This window comes from Nelumbo lutea, chromosome 4, assembly GCF_056320005.1.
Source record: "Nelumbo lutea isolate HS-2025 chromosome 4, American lotus-T2T, whole genome shotgun sequence".
In the NCBI taxonomy this organism is placed as follows: Eukaryota; Viridiplantae; Streptophyta; class Magnoliopsida; order Proteales; family Nelumbonaceae; genus Nelumbo; species Nelumbo lutea.
The window spans coordinates 18,690,027-18,709,297 of record NC_142687.1 but is presented as its reverse complement, the minus strand read 5'-3'; the positions used below and the strand labels follow the sequence as shown (position 1 = coordinate 18,709,297).

General features: G+C 35.0%; 1 protein-coding gene across 7 annotated transcripts; it reads right to left on the bottom strand.

Moving 5' to 3' along the window:
- Positions 1-221: 221 nt before the first annotated feature.
- On the bottom strand, positions 222-9,693 carry LOC148854335 (protein NEN3-like). Of its 7 annotated transcripts, XR_016113131.1 has the most exons (8): positions 9,282-9,665; positions 9,030-9,187; positions 8,864-8,910; positions 8,642-8,705; positions 8,108-8,567; positions 6,933-7,181; positions 3,594-3,663; positions 222-326 (listed from the first exon to the last, which is right to left on the bottom strand). XR_016113131.1 is itself a non-coding variant. In XM_088985510.1 (5 exons), the coding sequence occupies exons 1-5, from the start codon at positions 9,556-9,558 to the stop codon at positions 7,083-7,085; spliced, it is 645 nt and encodes a 214-aa protein (XP_088841636.1). In that variant the 5' UTR covers positions 9,559-9,639; the 3' UTR covers positions 6,585-7,082. The 7 variants fall into 7 exon arrangements, 3 of the variants coding, with proteins under 3 accessions (XP_088841636.1, XP_088841635.1, XP_088841637.1); XR_016113133.1 differs by lacking the exons at positions 3,594-3,663; positions 8,108-8,567 and having other exon boundaries at positions 222-460; positions 9,282-9,639; XR_016113130.1 differs by lacking the exons at positions 222-326; positions 3,594-3,663 and having other exon boundaries at positions 6,585-7,181; positions 9,282-9,693.
- Between the last annotated feature and the right edge of the window lie 9,578 nt (positions 9,694-19,271).

Sequence of the window (19,271 nt, the reverse complement as noted above, 5' to 3'; positions counted from 1 at the left end):
TTTTTGAAGGATTCCTTATATTCAAACAAAACAAAAAGATACAAAGTCTTCCACTTTAGGTATCCCTTCCTGATAGTTAGACAAAAAAATGAAGTACAATAGTGTTTAGCTAGATGGGATACCTTGTGGGCTGAGTAGTTATATTTCCTATTTACCTAGTTAAAGTATATGTGTCTATATTTAGAAGCTAAAGAACTGATTCTCGACAAGAACCAATGGTAGGACCAGTCAAGAGTACTCTTCTGATTAAGAGCTTCTATAACTTGTTGAGCATCCAAATATATACATACTTCATTTACATCCCATTGCGAAATATTTGATAATGCCTGCAAAACAGCAAATAATTCAGCTTCCAAAACAGATGATATATCATTTGTTCTTCCTCCAATTGTTCGAATACAGGATAAGTTAGTAGAGATAAATACAGCACCATAGGAGTAAAGAGAATATGAGATTTTACCTGCATCAGTAAAAATAATGAGATCTACTGAATGAGATATATTAAGAGGGATTTTATTCATTGTATGCAAATCTCTGTTAGGATTCTTTGTATTTTTGTATTAAACTATCTGATAAGAGCTGGTAATTTTCAGGAGAAGGGTGGTTGGGTGAATGAGTTTTTCGTTAAATATCAATTCATTTCGAGCATACCAAATGTAGTAGGAGGCTGTAGCTACCCAATTGAGAATGTTCATGAATAATGAGTTATCTCGAATCTGATTATATAAGTTTTTAATACAGTTACTCCATGATCCTTGATAAAGAAAATGAAACTGGATATTCCAAGGATTGGCAAATAAAATTACTCAACTGTAAGTACAATCCATGAACGGATTGGTTTATGTTTTCAGCTTGTAGGCCACAAAAAAAGAACAAGTTTTAAGTTGATTATCATGAAAAAGTTTATCTTTAATAGGAATGGAATTATTTAACACTCTCCAGAAAAATAGTTGAAAATGAGGTGCTATTTTCAATTTCCATAGTTTTTTAAAATAGAAGAACAGGTTTGGATCAATCTGAGTATCCACATCTCAGAAATTTAGTTTGTAGCTTTCTTTTACTGTGAATTTGCCTGAGTTATGATGAGTCCAGATCCAATCATTGGAGTAGGATTCTGAGAAAATGGGAATCTTTAAAATTTTAGATGCTTCTTCTGAGTTAAAAAGTGTTTGAATTAAGTCCCTATTCCAATGACCCTGGTAGATAAGCTGATCTATATTCATATTTTTGAGACTTGGAGCTAACGGAAAAGCTAACCAAGAAAATTGATGCTGATTTTGTGTCCAAGGTCTTTTATCAACTGGGAAATTAGAAAGCTCTTTAACTATAGCTCCACATTCGGAAGAAAGCTTGACTAGGGAAGGTGCCATGGATTTTTAGAAGAAAGAACTTGAAGATGTGATTTTATTATTTTTTCCATTTGATCTATGGTTTTTTTGGGAATTTTGTTAAAGTCATGGCATGAATTGGGATGGAGTGAAGTATTGATTGGATTAAAACTTGTTTCCCTGCCTGACTTATGGCTAAGGCCCTCCAGGAATTTAGTTTTGGTTTTAGATTATCTAGAATAAAGGTTAATTTAGAGTGTTTATTTTTATTCCAAAAAATGAGAAGTCCTAGATATTTTGAATCTTTGTGGAGGGGTCTGATTTTTAATTGACTAGAGATTAATCTTTGGAGTCGGGGGTGGATATTTTTGTTGCAATATAAACCGGATTTGTCTATGTTGACTAGTTGACCTGAGAGGGCTTGGAATTTATTGATGATTTGGATCAGGTTATCTATTTCAATTCTATGGGCTCTAATGAAAATCATAATATCATCCGCAAAAAAAATGTGAGAAATTTTGGGTGAAAATCTTGATATGGGTATACCTTGGATTTTTCCCTCTAGTTCAGTTTGGTGGAGGAGTCTTGAAAATCTCTCCATTGTTAGAATGAAAAGATAAGGAGATAAGGGATCTCCTTGTCTTAAACCTTTAGAAGGATGAAAATGTCCTTCTAAGGTACCATTGATAAGGACTGAGTACAAAACAGTTGAGATGCACTCTGTGATTAGTTGATAGAAATTTGGGGTAAAACCCAAAAGGAAAGAATTTGGATGAGAAAAGGCCACTCTAGTCTATCATAAGCTTTTGGCATATTTAGTTTTAGAACTAAGTAGCCTGTTCCTCATTTCTTATGTTTGAGAAAGTGAAAGATCTCGTGGGTAATGAATGAATTGTCAGACATCTGTCTGCCAAGAATAAAGGCTTCTTGGTTAGGTGAGATACATTTGTCTAAGACTTTACAAAGCCTACCAGCTATAACTTTGGCAATTATTTTATAGGCAACATTGCAAAGACTGATAGGTCTATAGTCTTGGACCTTAGAGTAGTCTACTTTTTTTAGGGATGAGACAAATGAAAGTGTGGTTTAGTCTTTTCAACATTTTTTTTTTGTTTTGAAAAAATTATTATACCAACATAATTAAGTCCGGTCCCATAATTCCTTAAATAAGAGTGCAGGCATACCATCAGGGCCTGGGATTTTAAACTTCCAATACTAAAAATGACTACTTTAATTTCCTCAGCTGAAGGGATAGCTATGAGCATGCTATTTTCTTCCTCCGAGATTATTGGAGTGAAAAGATTTGAAAGTTCTTCCAACTGTTCACAGGGTTAAGAAGAGTAAACATTGGCAAAATAATCAAGAAAAATCTTAGTGATATTAGCATGCTCAGTTTTCTAGTTATTTTGATCATCTTTAATTCCATCTATGCAGTTCCTTTTCCTTCTAAAAAGAATACTCTTGTGAAAAAAACTTGTATTTTTATCTCCCAATTGCAACCAAGTTTGACGTGAAGTTTGTCTCCAAAAACTTTCTAACTGGTTGGTTGCATGATTTAGCTCCTTGTATAAATGATTTTCTTGATCCAAGGTGTTTAATTGCTCTAGTTGGAGAATTTGTTCTTCTAACTTTTGGATTTTAATTCTGGGTTCAATGAATTTTGATTTTCTCCAACTTATTAAATGATGCTTTAGGATATCTAATTTTTTTGTAACTCGATAGGCTGCATGTCCATTAATGATAGTTTGCCAACTATCCTCAATGATTTGAATACAAGAAGACTCAGACAGTCACATCTCAAAAAATCTGAAAGGTTTTGGGTGACTAAGGAGTTTTGGGTTCAGGTTCAGGAAGAGGGGGTGATGACCTGAACCCCATTTTGAACCTAAGGAAAGGGTTGCATGAGGAAAAAGAGAGAGCCAATTTGGAGACACAACAACCCTATCCAAGGTTCTTTGGATATGTCCTATGGATCTTTTATTTTTCCAAGAAATGTCTCCTCCTTGTAAGTTTAATTCTAGCAGATTTATTCAATTATCATATTTCTATATTGTCTGGAGGCTAATCTCAAAGAATTATAAGAAGTAGAAGGAGCTAAACAATTAACAGAGTCAACTTCATTAAAATCTCTTATAAGCATGTAAGGGACTATCTAAATTATGCAATTTAGACCAAAACTTATTTCTAAGATGTTTTACAAAAGGTCCGTAAATAAAGATCAAGAACCGATCATTGTTTAAGGAATGAATTTTAAGGAAGACATACCTTTGGGTAGAGAGCTCAACAGTAACAAAAAAATTAGCTTTCCAAAATATTGCTGGACCTCCTGCTCTTCCTTCAGGATTTATAGTGACTAGATTAGGATAACGGATTTTAGTAGCTAAAGTATTTATTTTTTCATATGGAATTTTTGTTTCACATAAAAAGATAAAATCTGGGCTTAAATAGTGGACAAAGTCCTGTAAACCCTAAACCGCCTTGGGACGCCCAGCCTCACGGCAGTTCCAACTTAAGACAATCATTGGAATGGGTGGGGTTGATAAGGGCCAGCCACCTCTACCAATAGAAAGTAAAACAAAAGATAGATAAAATAGAGAGAGAGATTTACCGCTTCTTGATTCTATGATTCTGTGTTCAAGTTAGTTAGAACTACTTGATTAATAGAAACAATTTTCTCTTCTTGGTCTATTGTACCTTATGGTTCAGGTCTATCGTAAGTGGGTAGATCAGGGGTTAGCTGTTCAGATTCTAGATTTGATAAGAGGTCAATGCGGGGTCTTTTACCTCTGGAAGAAGAGGGACTAGGTTCATCCTTAAAAAGATGATTGAAGATATCCTAGGCAGTTCCTGCCAACTGAAAAGTCTCTGCTGAAACACGTAAAGGAGGGGGGGGTAGAACTTAAGGGAGATGCTTGGTTTTCATTATTGTGGGCTGACTGTTGGGGTGGGGAAGCGTTTGCTTCATCTTGAAGGTTTTCAGAGGGAGGGGGGTAGGATTGTTGAGGTTTACGAAATCACCGAAAATGGGACGATGCCATGACCATCGCAAGGCTTGCTTCGCTCTCAGCCAGGGTTTTGGGTGGTTCATGGTTCACATTTTAAAAAACTACTCAAATGGGTGTCCTGAGGTATTTGGGAGAGGTTGAGAACATTGACAGTAGGGGTGACCAATTCTTCCACACACATAACAGATTCTAAGGAGGTCTTCATATCTGTAAGTAATTCAGTTATGAATACTTACAAAAGAACTAGTTTGAGGAGGACGATTAATAGAGATAATGACTTTGGCCCTAATATAGTTATGAATGACTAAGACTAGATGGGTAGGACCAATGCGTTCGAAGAGAGGACGTCCTACATCGACAGAAAGGGTTTCAAAAGGGAGGTCATGTATTTGAACCCAAATTTCAATTTCATGGATGTTCCAGGCATATTGAGGAAGACCCGGGACCCAAGGTTGCTTAAGGATCCACTAGTCATTGAGGGTCCAAGGGTCGTTTGTTCTGATTGAATCGAAGTTCTTAGCATATCTAAAATTTAAACGGAAGTGGCCTCTGTTGAAAGGTGCTAGGAAAAGGCTACTGGAATCCATGTTCCATAGTTCATAGAGGCCTTGCACTATATCCTCGAATTGGTCAGTTAAGCGGGGAAAGAGTCTACATATGTGGGAGAGCTGCCAGTTCTCACCTACTCATTTTAGTTGATCCACTAAATTGATTATAAATTGATTACTCGATCAACTAAAATGAGTAACTAGACAAGCAAACTATAAAAGATATGTTCAAATTGAACTAGCAAACTTCATAAAGATAATAAATCTACTCATAGCAGAAATCATAGATGTGACTAATTCAGTAAGAAAGATGCCCCGTGGTATAGACATGAAGCAGTATTATGACAGATCAAAGGAAGAGGTGAGGTAGGTGTACTCCCTGTAATTACTCGAGTTGGCTACAGAAGGTGATTTGCGACGTGTTAAAACGCCGGCAGCGATGCTTCACGCTGATTTTCAGTGGAACTCTATGTGTAATCATATACCTTGGTTTTCTAAACCAGACTTGAGTTAGGTCACATCATCTTAATATCATCTTCACTTTGACGTTGGTTCTTAGGGGACCTGTTGAGTTAATACTTGTGGTATCCATCACCTGCTACTTCTCCGGTTGAGGTACTTTCCTCGGGACATTCTTTCTTACTGTTTGTAGTTCTTGGAGTGGGTAATTATAGCTATGTTTGGTTATGTGGGTGTTTATTGGAGAAACACCACCATCAGTGCCACATAGGCATTGGTGTTTATTGTGCATGAAACACTAAAAAACAAAAATGCTTTGCTTTTTGTGTATGAGGCATTGGGGGAAACTTCAAATTCTTACTTCCCCTAATGCCTCAACATTTATTGAAACGAAATGCTTATGTGGTGCACTTTAAGCTTATTACAAATACGGGTATCGGGTATTGTATTAGACAACTTGAATACTGATACAGATACGAATACACTTTAAAAATGCATGGATATGGATAAAAAATATGGAAATATTTGAATACGTTGAGAAAATGTATACAAATTCCATAAATATATTGATAGCATTAAGTTTAATGTCAAAATAACTACAAATAATGTATAAATACATAGGAATTACATATTTAAATATATGGAAAAATATATTATAATTCATATAGTGGGACATGTAGATATTATACAATTTTATTAATAATACATCAATTAATCAAGAGCCCAAGGCACCTATTATATAGATTTTAACAAATTAATACATGTAAAAAGTCATTATTATTTTATTTTATATTAAAATGCAAGGCATGAAACATATGCAACTATTATATTTGAATTATTATATCTTTTTTTCTATTTTACTATTTTTAGTTTTATAAACAATAAATATGTTATTATAAAATGTAAATTAAAATATCAATTAATTATAAAAATATATAATTTTAACTTAAAATATATCAGGTTGATTAAAATTTTGAAGATGCATATCATATAAAAATTCATAAATTTTAATTACTAAAATAATTATTCCATTATTAATATTTTTATTTTTATAAATTTTTTAAATTAAAAATATATATATTTTTTGATAGATTCAACTTATATTATATTTTCAAATATATTATAAATAATATTTTTATTTTATAAATAATAAATATATTTATATTTAATAAAAATTAAGATGTTAATTAATAATTGATAAAAATTTTAAGACATATCAAGTGCAAATTTATAAATTTTAAGTATTAATTGAAAATAAATTAATGTTTTATTATTGCATGTAGACATTAATGTACATTTTGGCATTGGGTGACCAGGTTCAAATCATGCCACCCAATGGGCGTTACTTGAAACAACCGTAAAACACCCGACCAAACAATAAAAGCAATAAGCATATAAAATAACGATTTTTACATAAACACTTATTTGAGTCGAGTCACGAGTCACCCGAATTTATATATGAGTTCACAATCTCGTCTCTTAGGCTCTGTTTGGTTTAAAGGAAAAAGTAGGGAAAGGAAGGAAAACCTATTCCTTACGTTCCTTACCTTTTCCTTCAAAACAAATATAACGTTAGTGATCAACATACTGACCGCGGAATACCCAAAGCCAGTCCCAGTGCTGGGAATTAATGGATAATCAACCTTTTGGCCACTAGACGGATGCCTGCCAACCCCTCGTAGTCATACGTATCCAAGGATAAATAAGCATCCACCAAAGTTCTTCCTGGAACAAGTAGGGATTCAAATTGACTGAACTGGATTTTCTGTATATTGCCCGAAATTTCTCTCCTGAATATCTCCGTAGCATCGTTGTTCCCATTTGTGCCTTCGTTGCTTAATCTGTAGTAATTTAGCAACAATCAACAAGAAAGAAAAAAAAAAAAAGTTTAGATGAAGATGGATATTTGCAGTAGTTGGTAATAAAGCTCCAGCTGTGGATTAAATCTAATGGGTTTGATTGATCAATTACATGAGAAATTGCACCTGTACATTTGATTGAAAAAATCAGTTTTTCTCTTATAAAACCCAGTTTTGAATTTATCCCACATTTGAAAATTATAAGTTTTGTTTTCAGTATTTCAATAGGAGCTGATTTATACACCTTAGAATTAGTAGAGGAGAGTATGGGGGTTCGATACCATGCAACACGCGCGCATGCGTGTGCGCGCTTGTGTGCGGCGCAATGAGGCGCTTTAGAGGCGCACTTTGCGCGCACCTGCGTGGCTCGTGATGGGCGGCTCTGGTTTTGGTGCATTGATGACTGTTGATCACCGTTGATGAGATCAACGGTCACGATTCGATCAGGTGTGATCAAGAGGCACAATTCAAAGTTAACAGTCACCAACTGTTAACTACTTTTTAAACATTGTGATTGTTCAAGGTGCCTTCTCTAAACCAGCACCTACATTTTCTTCATACCTCTTCACAAATTATTTAAGGAGCATGAATCAGACTCTAAAACACACAATTTCGAAATTCATTCTCTCTCTCTCAGTCCGGTCTGCTACAGTCTCACAGAATGTTTCTTTGGAGACTCTTCAACTTTACTGGTTGCAGATTCTCGCCCAAGGCTCTGTTGTATCCTGGGAACGAATTTGCCTGTAACCCAACAGCAAACTCAGTAAAACTGAGTGGGGGCAAATAATATTCTAAAGACAGTGTCTTCAGACACGCCTCAGAGCTTCTCCTCCAAAGTTATAGTGACCCCATCTTCTCCAACAACCATCACCACAAGAAAAAGCTAAAAGCTATTTACTGGTACTTACCGCACTCGAATGGTAGGGTAGTTTGAGAATTCGCTCTTTCTCTTCAGAGTAGGCATCCACTGAGAGCTGCTGCCAGAGTCCAAATGTCTTGTTTGTGCAATACCACTGCATGCATCCAGAACCTCACAGAGGATGGGTGGTGGGTCTACCACGAAACTCAATTTTAGAGCAAACTTCCGGCTTATACCAAATCTCTGTGCAGCACTTGAATTTTCTTGCCTCCCGAGTATGGGACAAAGGATGCACTGATACAATCAAGCAAAACTTCGGAGGGATCTACGAAGCCATCATCACTGGACAAAATTCTTTGTGGGGTAGAAGGCGTTCCTGCAGCAGGGAACTTGGAAACTGGTCTAATTTCCTCCACTTCATCATCTGGTTCCGGGCGTTCATCAATATCCATCTGATCATTAGTAGCCCTACTCATTTGAAAATTTTCTGGTTGAACTGTATATGATTCCTGCGGCAAGTCGCCCTCGTCGATTTAATTTTACTAGGGACGCGTTTTGGTTTAAGATATATGCAAAGACTTACCAAGAACAAAACCGCTGCACAATACTTGACAACCTCCAGATTCAGCCGAGAATCTTCCAAGCTCCTGAATTGAAGTCAGTAAGGATTATTCGGAGACTTCTTTGGAGAGAAATCAACAATTTTGGGCTTGTTTGGCCGGTGAGTAACAAAAGGTAAGGCATTCCCTTTAATTAAGACTATAAATTAATGCTTTCCAATTGAGCATCCCAGATTCCCAATTACCTGTGCCTCTGCTGTCCAAGGCCAAAATGGTTTGCCAGAGTGTCCAGCTGTATGCAGAGAGCCAATTTTGGTATGTCATCTTTCGAACTACATAATTAATATATATCAAGAAAATATATAGTTCATACCGAGCTAACCATTAAGAGGAATTTGGCAGCAATGGTACCTTAAGGTTTCCAGCTCTATTCCTGAATGTGCGCTTCAATGATGTTAAGGAATCAACAGTTGCTTTTGGCATAGGCGGCAGGCGACGGATCTCCGCAAACGCCTCACGGATGCGAATACAGTCGAACTCCACAATATTGTGACCTGCCCAAATTCGACCTACAAGCCAATGATACGATAAAAAATTAACAAAGGCAAAATACATCATATATAATAGCTAGAGAGAGCGAAGGAGCTAGAAATGGAGATGAACCGTCGAGTATGTCGTAGACCCTATTGGCGATTTCTTGAAAAGTAGGGGCAGAATTGACCGCTTCTCGGGTGATGCCTTTCCGGGATATATCTGGGACGACGGAGAGGTTGGCGGGCCTGACCAAGGTAGAGTAGCTATCTAGCTCCTTCAGTGTTTTGGGGCAGACAAGAATCGCGCCGAACTCCAACAATACGTAACGGCCTTGATCAGCTTCGGAGGGGACCGTTGTCTCCAAATCGAAGAAAACGATCTCCGGGCGATCTTCTCTTGAACCCATTTATGCTACGTAGAATTACATCGATCTCAGATGTTTTGCCACTAAGTCGTTTATTTATAAGCAGTGATCAGATAGTCTCCACCAGCTTCCAGCTCAGCCGCTCAGTTTTCTTAATGATGAAGGCTTTCAGAGGATAGGTAGCTTGTTAAAGAATGATCCACGTAATAAAGATAAAAGAGAAAGAGGGCTTTTTCTTTTTCTTTTTTTTTTCTTTTGGGTTTTTTCTTTGCTTGACACTTCACTTCTTGTTAGCTTAGTTAAAGGTGTAAATGGATTGAATTCGAATCGGATCAGGCAATATTCGAATTCGAATCAGATCAGGCAATATCCAAATTCGAATCTGATTAGAAAATTCGATATTTGACAGATATTGAAAATTAATGTTTGAATTCGAATCTGATTAAATATTTGAATATTCGATTAATTAATTACTTTAGATAATTAATAAATATATAAAATTAATTTGTTATTAATATAAAGAATATAAATATATAAAATTAATTTGTTATTGATATAAAGAATATAAATATATAAATTATTTATATAACTTTATTATTATATATATTATATAAAATATTTTATATATTATATATAAGAATTAAATAATCGGTCGAATTCGGATATTTATTGAATCGAATCAGGTTATATCCGAATTCAAATCCAATTAACTATTCAGTAAGAATAGAATATCCGAATTCGACCGATTAAATATTCGAATTATCCGATTTTGATTCGATTATGTCAAATATCAAATTCGAAATCAAATTTTTGAATACCATTGGTATCCTTACATAATCTTCCAATCTCGGAAATTCCCAACACTAAATTCGCAATCCTCTAGTTTTCTAATAATTTACAATCTTTGTATGTAGTGTTCAGCCTGTTTTTTCTTCTTCTTCCCGCTCTGCTTCGTCTTCGCCTTGGACCCTATGGTTGGAAGAGCGAAGGAACCTCAGGGAAGAGCCAAGGAACTTCAACGAAAATCGAAACCCGCTACAACCAAACAGCTTGCTACTGACACGATTCTTAATGATTAATGAGTTGAGTTCACGTCCGCTGCGGCCGTCGTCCCTGCATTGGAGCGACCCCCAAAATTCGAATACGCCATTGTTTGAAGGGAGAAATCAGTTGATGTGATGTTTTGACTTTTCTATCAAACGCGTGTATGTTCTTGGGCATCGGGTCACGGGGGCCATCTTAGAATTGAACCTCAGCCGTAACAAACCACAACTGACAAATGACTCACCCCATTCCCAACTTCAACGACCCCCTTGCTAACAGTGCACGTCGGTTAATTAATAGGTTGAGTGGTAGGTCCATTGCATGTGGTTTCGCACGTCGATCTCGGTCCCATCACCCATGCACGTAACAGGAGGAGGAGGGTACACAAGAAGAGCAGCTCTAACAATTTACAGGGGGTAGAGCCGTAGAGGTAGAGAGCAACCTCCAAAGATCTTGAATTCTTATCCTTTCAATTAGTAAAAACTTTGGCTGTTTGTGAAAAATAGATTGGATTTTATTAGGAGCGTGCTGTGATTTACAGGGTGATCACGTGGGGCTTTTTTTAACCGAAGTGGTAATATAGGTTTTTTGAAAACCGATAATCGAAACTTAATCGAAACCAATCGATTAATCGGTTTTTAAATTTTTATAATTATAAATATAATAAAAAATTATAAATATATATATATATATAATATTATATTTTAAATAATAAATAATATATCATATATTATAAATATATATTTATATATAATACATATTTATTAGTTTATAATATATATAAAATATATAATATATAATATACATAAATATATATAATATATAGAAATATATGTATATCGGCCAGTTTGATTAACTGTCGGTTTTTATATTGGTTAATTAAAACTGAATTGATCAATTTGATTAACCAATTTTTCGGTTCAGTTTCGATTGGTTGGATTTTTTCGGTTTTTTATTTTTGCTCATCCCTAACTGTGAATAACATCTCATAATGAGTGTAGGTAAAATAGTATTTACACTCAATATTATTTTAGTTGAAAAGACAAACAATGACCTGAATTAGTTAAGCTATCATGTGTAGAGGCTCCCAAAACAGCCCAGGCTGTTTTTTTCCCCAAATAGCCAATGTGATTTCTTGGCTTCACGGTAAATTATTATTTTAAATAACCCTAACATCACTTCGTTTTCTAAACGACTGCTCTAGTAACGTAAGAAGCTCAACTTCCAAAAATTTAGGGTGCAAGTCATGTGTGCTAATCGAACCGAATCAGATATAAGGAGACTCGATTTTAATTCGTTTATATTTGAATTCGAATGGGGATCATTATAATAGGATACTAAATAGTATAAATAAATTAAACTTAAAATGATCAAAATATTGTATATTATTAATAAAGTGAACTAAAATAATTTTAATATTGTATTTTAGGGTTCAATTATGATATCAAAAAAACTTGTAGCCAAACAACCAGTATCATAAAAAGGTGACCAATAAGATGGTATTCATCAAAATTCACGAGGGGTTCTTTGATTGGTCAAAGCTCTTCCAGTACCATATCTTTCCGGTATCATAGATTTTCCCTATATTTTATGAACTAAATGAATTAAAAATTATTTGTAAGAAACTTGAACCTATGACAATTTAGTGAAAATAAAACATCCAAACCAACTTTACCTATAGATTTAGTATAAATTTTAAGTATATGTGAGCATATATATATATATATATATATTAAATAGGATGAAGTTCTAATTTTGATAATTAGATACTGTTTTCAGCCCTAATTTAAGTTCAACCTAGGCCCAATTCTTAAGGCCCAAGTCTAGCTTGATCCTGAGGTCAAGTTCAAACTGTCTAATTCGAGCATAGCCCATATTGGTCAACCATCCTACACTAAAATTTGATATAAATGTATATGTATATGTATGCATATATGCATGTGTATGGTTTACCAAAAAAAGCATGTACATAATTGGATCGGGCTCCGACTAAATTTGAATAACCTAAAGTCTAGGGTTCTAGGCTGGCACCAAGCCCAAATTTTAAGCCCAAGCCCAAACTAATAATAAAAAATCTAAGCTCGACTCGTATAAAATTGCATATTGGATCATTCAGACTAGGGTTGGGCTCATCAAAGTTGCACCTATACCAAAAGTTGCCTCTCCAACCCCATCGCATATTCCATGAACAGGTAGGTTTAAAAGATAATTCTCAAGTTGAGCCACTATATGAGCACTCTAGGCAATCATATATGGTCATTTTTTTCACACTTGTTCTATGTTTAAAGTCGACTGGGAGGGATTTTAAATGAAAGACTAGCAAAGGGGCACATGCATATAAGATTGAATTATGTTAAATTAAACAATTTTGCTTGATGTAATTTTTAAAAGATTTAATCAATTAATTACATAATATCATTTTGAAAATGAAAATAATATTATTTTGAAAATATTAAAAACACTTATTTTATTATAAATAACATTAAAAATTCCATAGCTTCTGGAAAGTTATAAATAATATTGAAAAACATAAAAATATCTAAAAGAATTACATGCCACCCATCAAAAATTTAATAACTCCGATCCCATAAGTGAAGTAGCAAAGTTTTTTTGGAGAACTTGTCAACAAAAAACAAAAAGAAAAAACCGCTTGGTAACAAACAAAAGGGTTGTTTGAAGCCCCTTTTTCTTTGATGTCGCGCGTGCGTTGCGCCGTTTTCTCAAAAAATGGCATTGATGCCAAATGCCAAACATCTCCTTAAATAACCATCTGAAGTAAATTACATATTACCATCCTATATTTTGGGGATAGTGACACTTGGCCCCCTGAACTTTCATTTGATGCAAAGACTAAGGTGGCATTTGATAACATTTTTTGGACCTTTGAACTCTGAAAACATTGTTTTTCAGACGCTAGATTTGTTTGGATGTGTGTTTGGATAGAGGTATGAAAACATTGGTTTTCACACATGTTTCAAGCACTGCTCATCTTCTCCACTTGACGCAACGACGAACCAGTAGCAACAAACTTCCTCCTCCGGCCTTCTCTCTCTCTCTCTCTCTACTTCCCTTCGTATGATTCCCTTATTCTCATTGCCCCTTTATCCTCATCACTGCCACTCTTCCACCACTACACTACAGCCTCATTCGATCAACCAATACATTATCAAAAGATCATTCACCAGAAACACTACAAAGAAAAAACCCTAAAGTGTTTCAAAGGTCACAAAGACTAGTTACTAGAAAACATCCCATTCTTCAGAGGTTGTAAAAACCCTAAAGTGCTTCAGAGGTCACAAAAACCAATCATTGGAAAACATCCCATTCTTCCCTCTCTCTCTCTCTCTCTCTGTGTTAATCTCTCTATCTCTTCTAGGGGTAAAATAGTAAAATCAAGCAAATTCAAATATTGTAGAAAATCATCTATGCTACTTTTTAGATTTCAGGCACAAATATTGTATTTTTAACTTTTCAGATTTCAAATTTATCAAATGTCACCTGACTGTATTGAACTTTCATATTCCAACCATTTGCCCTCTATATTAGGATTTTGTTAATGGACTTAAGAAAATGATTCTCGTTTGACTAAGATGTGTTTGTTAAACATTTCGAAATCTCTAAACTATCATTTTTCTCCATCTATTTGATCATTTTGCCCTCTCTTACATGCTTGTATAAACTCTTTATGTATTTTTCTTTTTTCTTCTTTTTCATAATCAAATGAGCAAAGCACTGATCGGTTTACTTATCAATACATTGTCGATCAAAGTGAAACCAGATACTTTTCCCTACCCATTTTCATCATTTTGAAATGACATCCTTTTGCCCATATGAATCTCGAAAGGGAATTTTGCAGTTAAATCTGAATGTTCAACGATTTTTTTGTTGCAAATGAATGTCCAGGGGCTAAGTATGTCCACTCCAAAAGTACATCGTTGTAAATTGTAATTTATCCTTTATTTTCTTTAAATATTTAGGAAACCTTGTAAAAAGTGGATGAAATGTAAGGTGAATAATGAATTGGAATCTACTCCTTACAAAGTGTACCTCACACGACCTCACAAGCACATCGCATCATATATTGAGAACATTGCCCATGAATAATAACACATAAGTATGGAAGATGTTCGTGATACATGGTGAAATTAATATTTGAGTTCGAATTTGATTAAACATTCGAATATTCGACTCGATTTGAATCGGTTCAAATTCAATTAATTAATTATTTTAGATAATTAATAAATATCTTACTTATATAAAGTATATAACTATATAAATTATTTATATAATTCAATTATTCTATATAAATTATATAAAACATATAAATATTTTATATATTATATATAAATTAAATAATCAACCAAATTTGGATATTTATCGAATGGAATCAAGTCATATCCAAATTCGACCAATTAAATATTTGAATTATCCAAATTCAATTCTGTTATGTCAATTCAAAATCAAATTTTCAAATACCGTTAACACCCCTAATTAATCATATAACTGGCCGGGTGGCGTTCAAGTAGATCCGGACTCCGAGTGGAAAGTCTCATATGTACCAATAATTTCGGGGAAAGCTATAAGGGCACACCTTTTCTGAGATGTACAGTACCCACAATGGCTTCATTTGCACCACCCGGTGGACTGTAGGGTTGTGAACGGAAATCTTCCTTGAATAGTTGAATAATGATGTGCGTGAAACGGCAACATCCTGCACCAGACCAACGCACATTGCAAACGAATCACAAGTTGTTCTGAACACCTGGATTATTCCCAGCGCCCCTCCTTAGACCAGACGTAAAATGCCCTAACACCACACCCAAATGGCCAAATGCATTGCATTATAAAAACAAAACAAACTGAACTGGCCGATGCCGATGAAAGAGACTAAGAAGAGTGGCGTCTGTTGTGTACTCTCTCCAACCCAAAACCCACTGAGACACTTTTCTCTCCATCTCCCTCTCTCTCTACTGTCATTGATCGCGTCCTCTAGCTGCCGTGTACTCTCTCCATTCCAAAACCCGTTGAAACCCATTTCCCTCCCTCTCACTTTCGCTACTACCATTTCTCATGGCGTCTGCTTTATTCTCAATCTCTCTTTCTCTCTGATATTAGTGTGCGTGTAAAAAAATAAGCACATCAACTGGGAAAACGAAATCATACTGGTCTTAAAGCAGTGTGTTTTTTCATACTTCTCAGTCTGAGTCAGAAATATCCTTATCTTCGTTTCAGGTTTGGTTTAGTTCAGAGAAATATCCAATCTAGCCTTAAGTATTGATCCACGTATCGATCACGCTATCTTGCAAAAAGAAAACACTGGAACAGCCTCCGTGCCAAAGGATAGCCAGTTTCTCAATTAAAAAAAAAGGGTCAATTACAAGGACCCCCTGTACTATGGGGTCTTTGACAAAGACCCCCCGTACTATGACCGTGAGACAAAGACCCCCTTTCGTTAGCTTTCTATTGAAATCCGCCATTACAATATTTTTTAATCCTCATATTATTCTTGTAATAATTATTCGGACAATTGGGAGAAAAACATCATTCATCTTCCCCGATTCATGATAGACGAACAACAGCGGTGGTATCCCTTCTACCTCAAATTCATTTCACATGGATGGAAAAAGGATTCGCTGATTCCTTCACATGTCTGCTCTGCATCATCCCTCTCTCTCTATCTTATTGGATGTGATTTCCATTCAGCGAAGGAGACGTCGACAAAGATGGGGAAGAGATTTTCGTCCCTCCTCCCAACTTTTCCATGGTCGACAATGGCGTCTTCCTTTCTGGATTCCCAGATGCAGCGGACTTTTCCTTCTTACAGACCCTCGGTCTTCGTTCAATCACGTTAGTCAAATCTAATTGCCTCCTATCCTTCTCTCTCGCACTTTCAGTTGTCTTCTCTGTAATTTCGATTTTTGTTGTGCTTCATGAAATGTTTCGTTGATTAAGGTTTTGATTTCGTCAATTTGTGCAGATATGTTTGCCCGGAACCTTATCCGAAGCCTAACACCGAGTTTCTTAACTCGAACGAGATTCGTCTTTTTCAATTTGGGATTGTTAGATTATACAGCTTGCATGTTTAATGGACTCGAGACTGGACATACACTCTAGATGAAGATAGTGGTCATGCCATCCGAACTACGGCTATCCAACTGAGCACGGAATGCAGAAATAGTAGAACAGTGAGGGAACTCAAAGTATGAGTTCAACTGATCCAGTTGTAATAGTGGTTGACATTGATCAACATATCTAATATTTACCGATTTGAGCTCGTAATACTCCAATGCCATTTAACGTTTTCTGCAATTTTTTTTATTCTTCCTTATCAACACGAGAGTGCGGTGTAATTTTTTTTTCATCCTTATGCTTCTAACATGCAAGCTAATTCTCCATATCTGTTTCTGTCTAAAACATCATTTTGAAACTTTTCACTTGACATAAGTACACTCAAATGACACATTTTATTTCCTTCCGTGGTAAACTTTAGAAAGGGAAAGGAGAAGAAGATAGATGGGGAGGAGAGAGGGAGAGAGAGAAATGTGAAGGAATCTGAGGTAGAAGGGATTACCGTCATTGTTATTCATGTATCTTGAGGTCGGGGAAGATGAACAGTGTTTTTCTCCCAATTGTCATTACAACGGTAGTATGAGGATTAAAAAATATTGCAACTACAGATTTCAACGAAAAGTTAACAGAAGGGGGTCTTTGTCTCACGGGCATAGTACATGGGGGTCTTTGTCACAGACCCCATAGTATAGGGGGGTCTTTGTAATTTACCCAAAAATGATAAAATGATTTGACTTGTATTTCCAGCGACCTTCCTATAAATGACTTGCCATTTTCCGACGTTACTACCAATTTCCGGTGACCTTACCTCCACATCATTGGTCTCCAACACTGGTAAACTCATTCTATCTACTTGCCATTAGTTGTGGTCCTGTATAAACTTCATTCTAAGGTTGAATACACAATGAGTTTTCAACAATTCTCTTACTCACCACAACTTTTCAAAATGTCTAAAACTTATTGGCCCTTACCATGCCAGTAAGTTTTTATTTTCCAAAACTCATCTTCCGTTAGTGCACCGTTAATGCTTCTTAACAGAGGTGTCCATGTCAGTATAAATAATAATTTTCATGACCAAATTACCCTTGAATGGTGAATTAGAGAAAAAATGGTTTTTTTTAGTTTTCAATTTTCCTATTTTTTTGCATTTTTAGTGTTTTGTTATAATTTTCAATGTTTTTATAAATTCTATTTTTTACATTTTTTTATTTTCTACAATCTATAAATTTTCATGTATTTTGTTATTTATTTACAATTTTTTTTTGTTTTTCTATAATCTTTGGTATTTTTTCTACAATTTTTATTTTCTGATTTTGTTTTTCAATTTCTATAGTTTCTATAATTTGAAAATAGTTTTTTATTTTGTTTGCAATTTTTATAATTTTTTATATTTTTTGTAATTTCTATGTTTTTATGTATTTTATATTTGAAAATATTTTTTGAACTTTTTCCTTTTTTCATGTCTAAATATTAAAATGGTTATATATTAACACCCGTTAATTTATTTTGTATATATTTCATATTTTTCTATAAAGGTTAAAATGGTAATATATTAACACCCGGTAGTCTGTTTAATGTCAAGTTAGTCACATGGTGAGTTTTAGACAATTTCCCTTTAATGAAAGGGGTGTAGATGCTATGATGTTAGCCCTTTTTAATGGATGGGGTTGTGAGAATGAAATCTCACGATTCCATGAGAGAGTTGACTATTATCTTAAAAAAGACAATAGAGCAATTTACCTGCATCCAAAAATGCTCTCATTTTTATTAGTGTATATTTCTTAAACTATCCTTATGGTTTAACTAATTGACTAAGTGTAACCTTACTATTTGAAAATTGGCTGACGCCACCCCTACTATTTTTAACAATTGACTAATACTTCCCTGTTAATATCCATTATTATTCCGTCAAAACCCATATATACATAATAACACACAGTATTTAAAATTCTTTTAAAACCCAATATTACCCCTCCCTTGTCCCGATTCCCATGGAGCTATAGAAATCAACGTTTATGGAGAACTTACAGTAGTTCAACATTTTGATTAAAATTTCACAATTCATGGTGTAACGTTAAACAAGTGGTGTAACGTTCTGATTATCAGTTTCAGCATTCTGATTAAAATTTCACAAAAGGTTGTGGCTGGCAAAACAGGTGGTGTAACGTTAAACAACATAACGACTATGGCTGGCACAACAAATTTTGTCGGATTCGGTGAACCAGTGTCTGAGAACTAGTGTGATTTCTCCTCCATAGATGGTAGAATTTTGAAATTCGGTGTCTGAGAAAAATGGAGGGTCCACCGTCGTCAGTGTCGCACCGATTTCTGGGAAATAAGGAAGATTATCCGATATTGGAGAAATGCTAAAATCTGACCAGCCGCCTACAAATTGGTCGGATTACAAGTTCATATTGGGAAAAGCGATAGTAAAGAAATCATTTCTCGTTGGTATTGGATGTGGTATACCGATTATCACTACCGAACTGTTGTTGTAAATATCTGCACCGTTTACCTTAATACTGTTAAAGGAGCAAACTACAATCTCCTTTCTTGGAACCAGAGTCTTGATCTTTGATCCATAAGGTAGACTCTTAAGATCAGACAAATGGAGAAGCTGAGGTACCACAACAGAAATCATA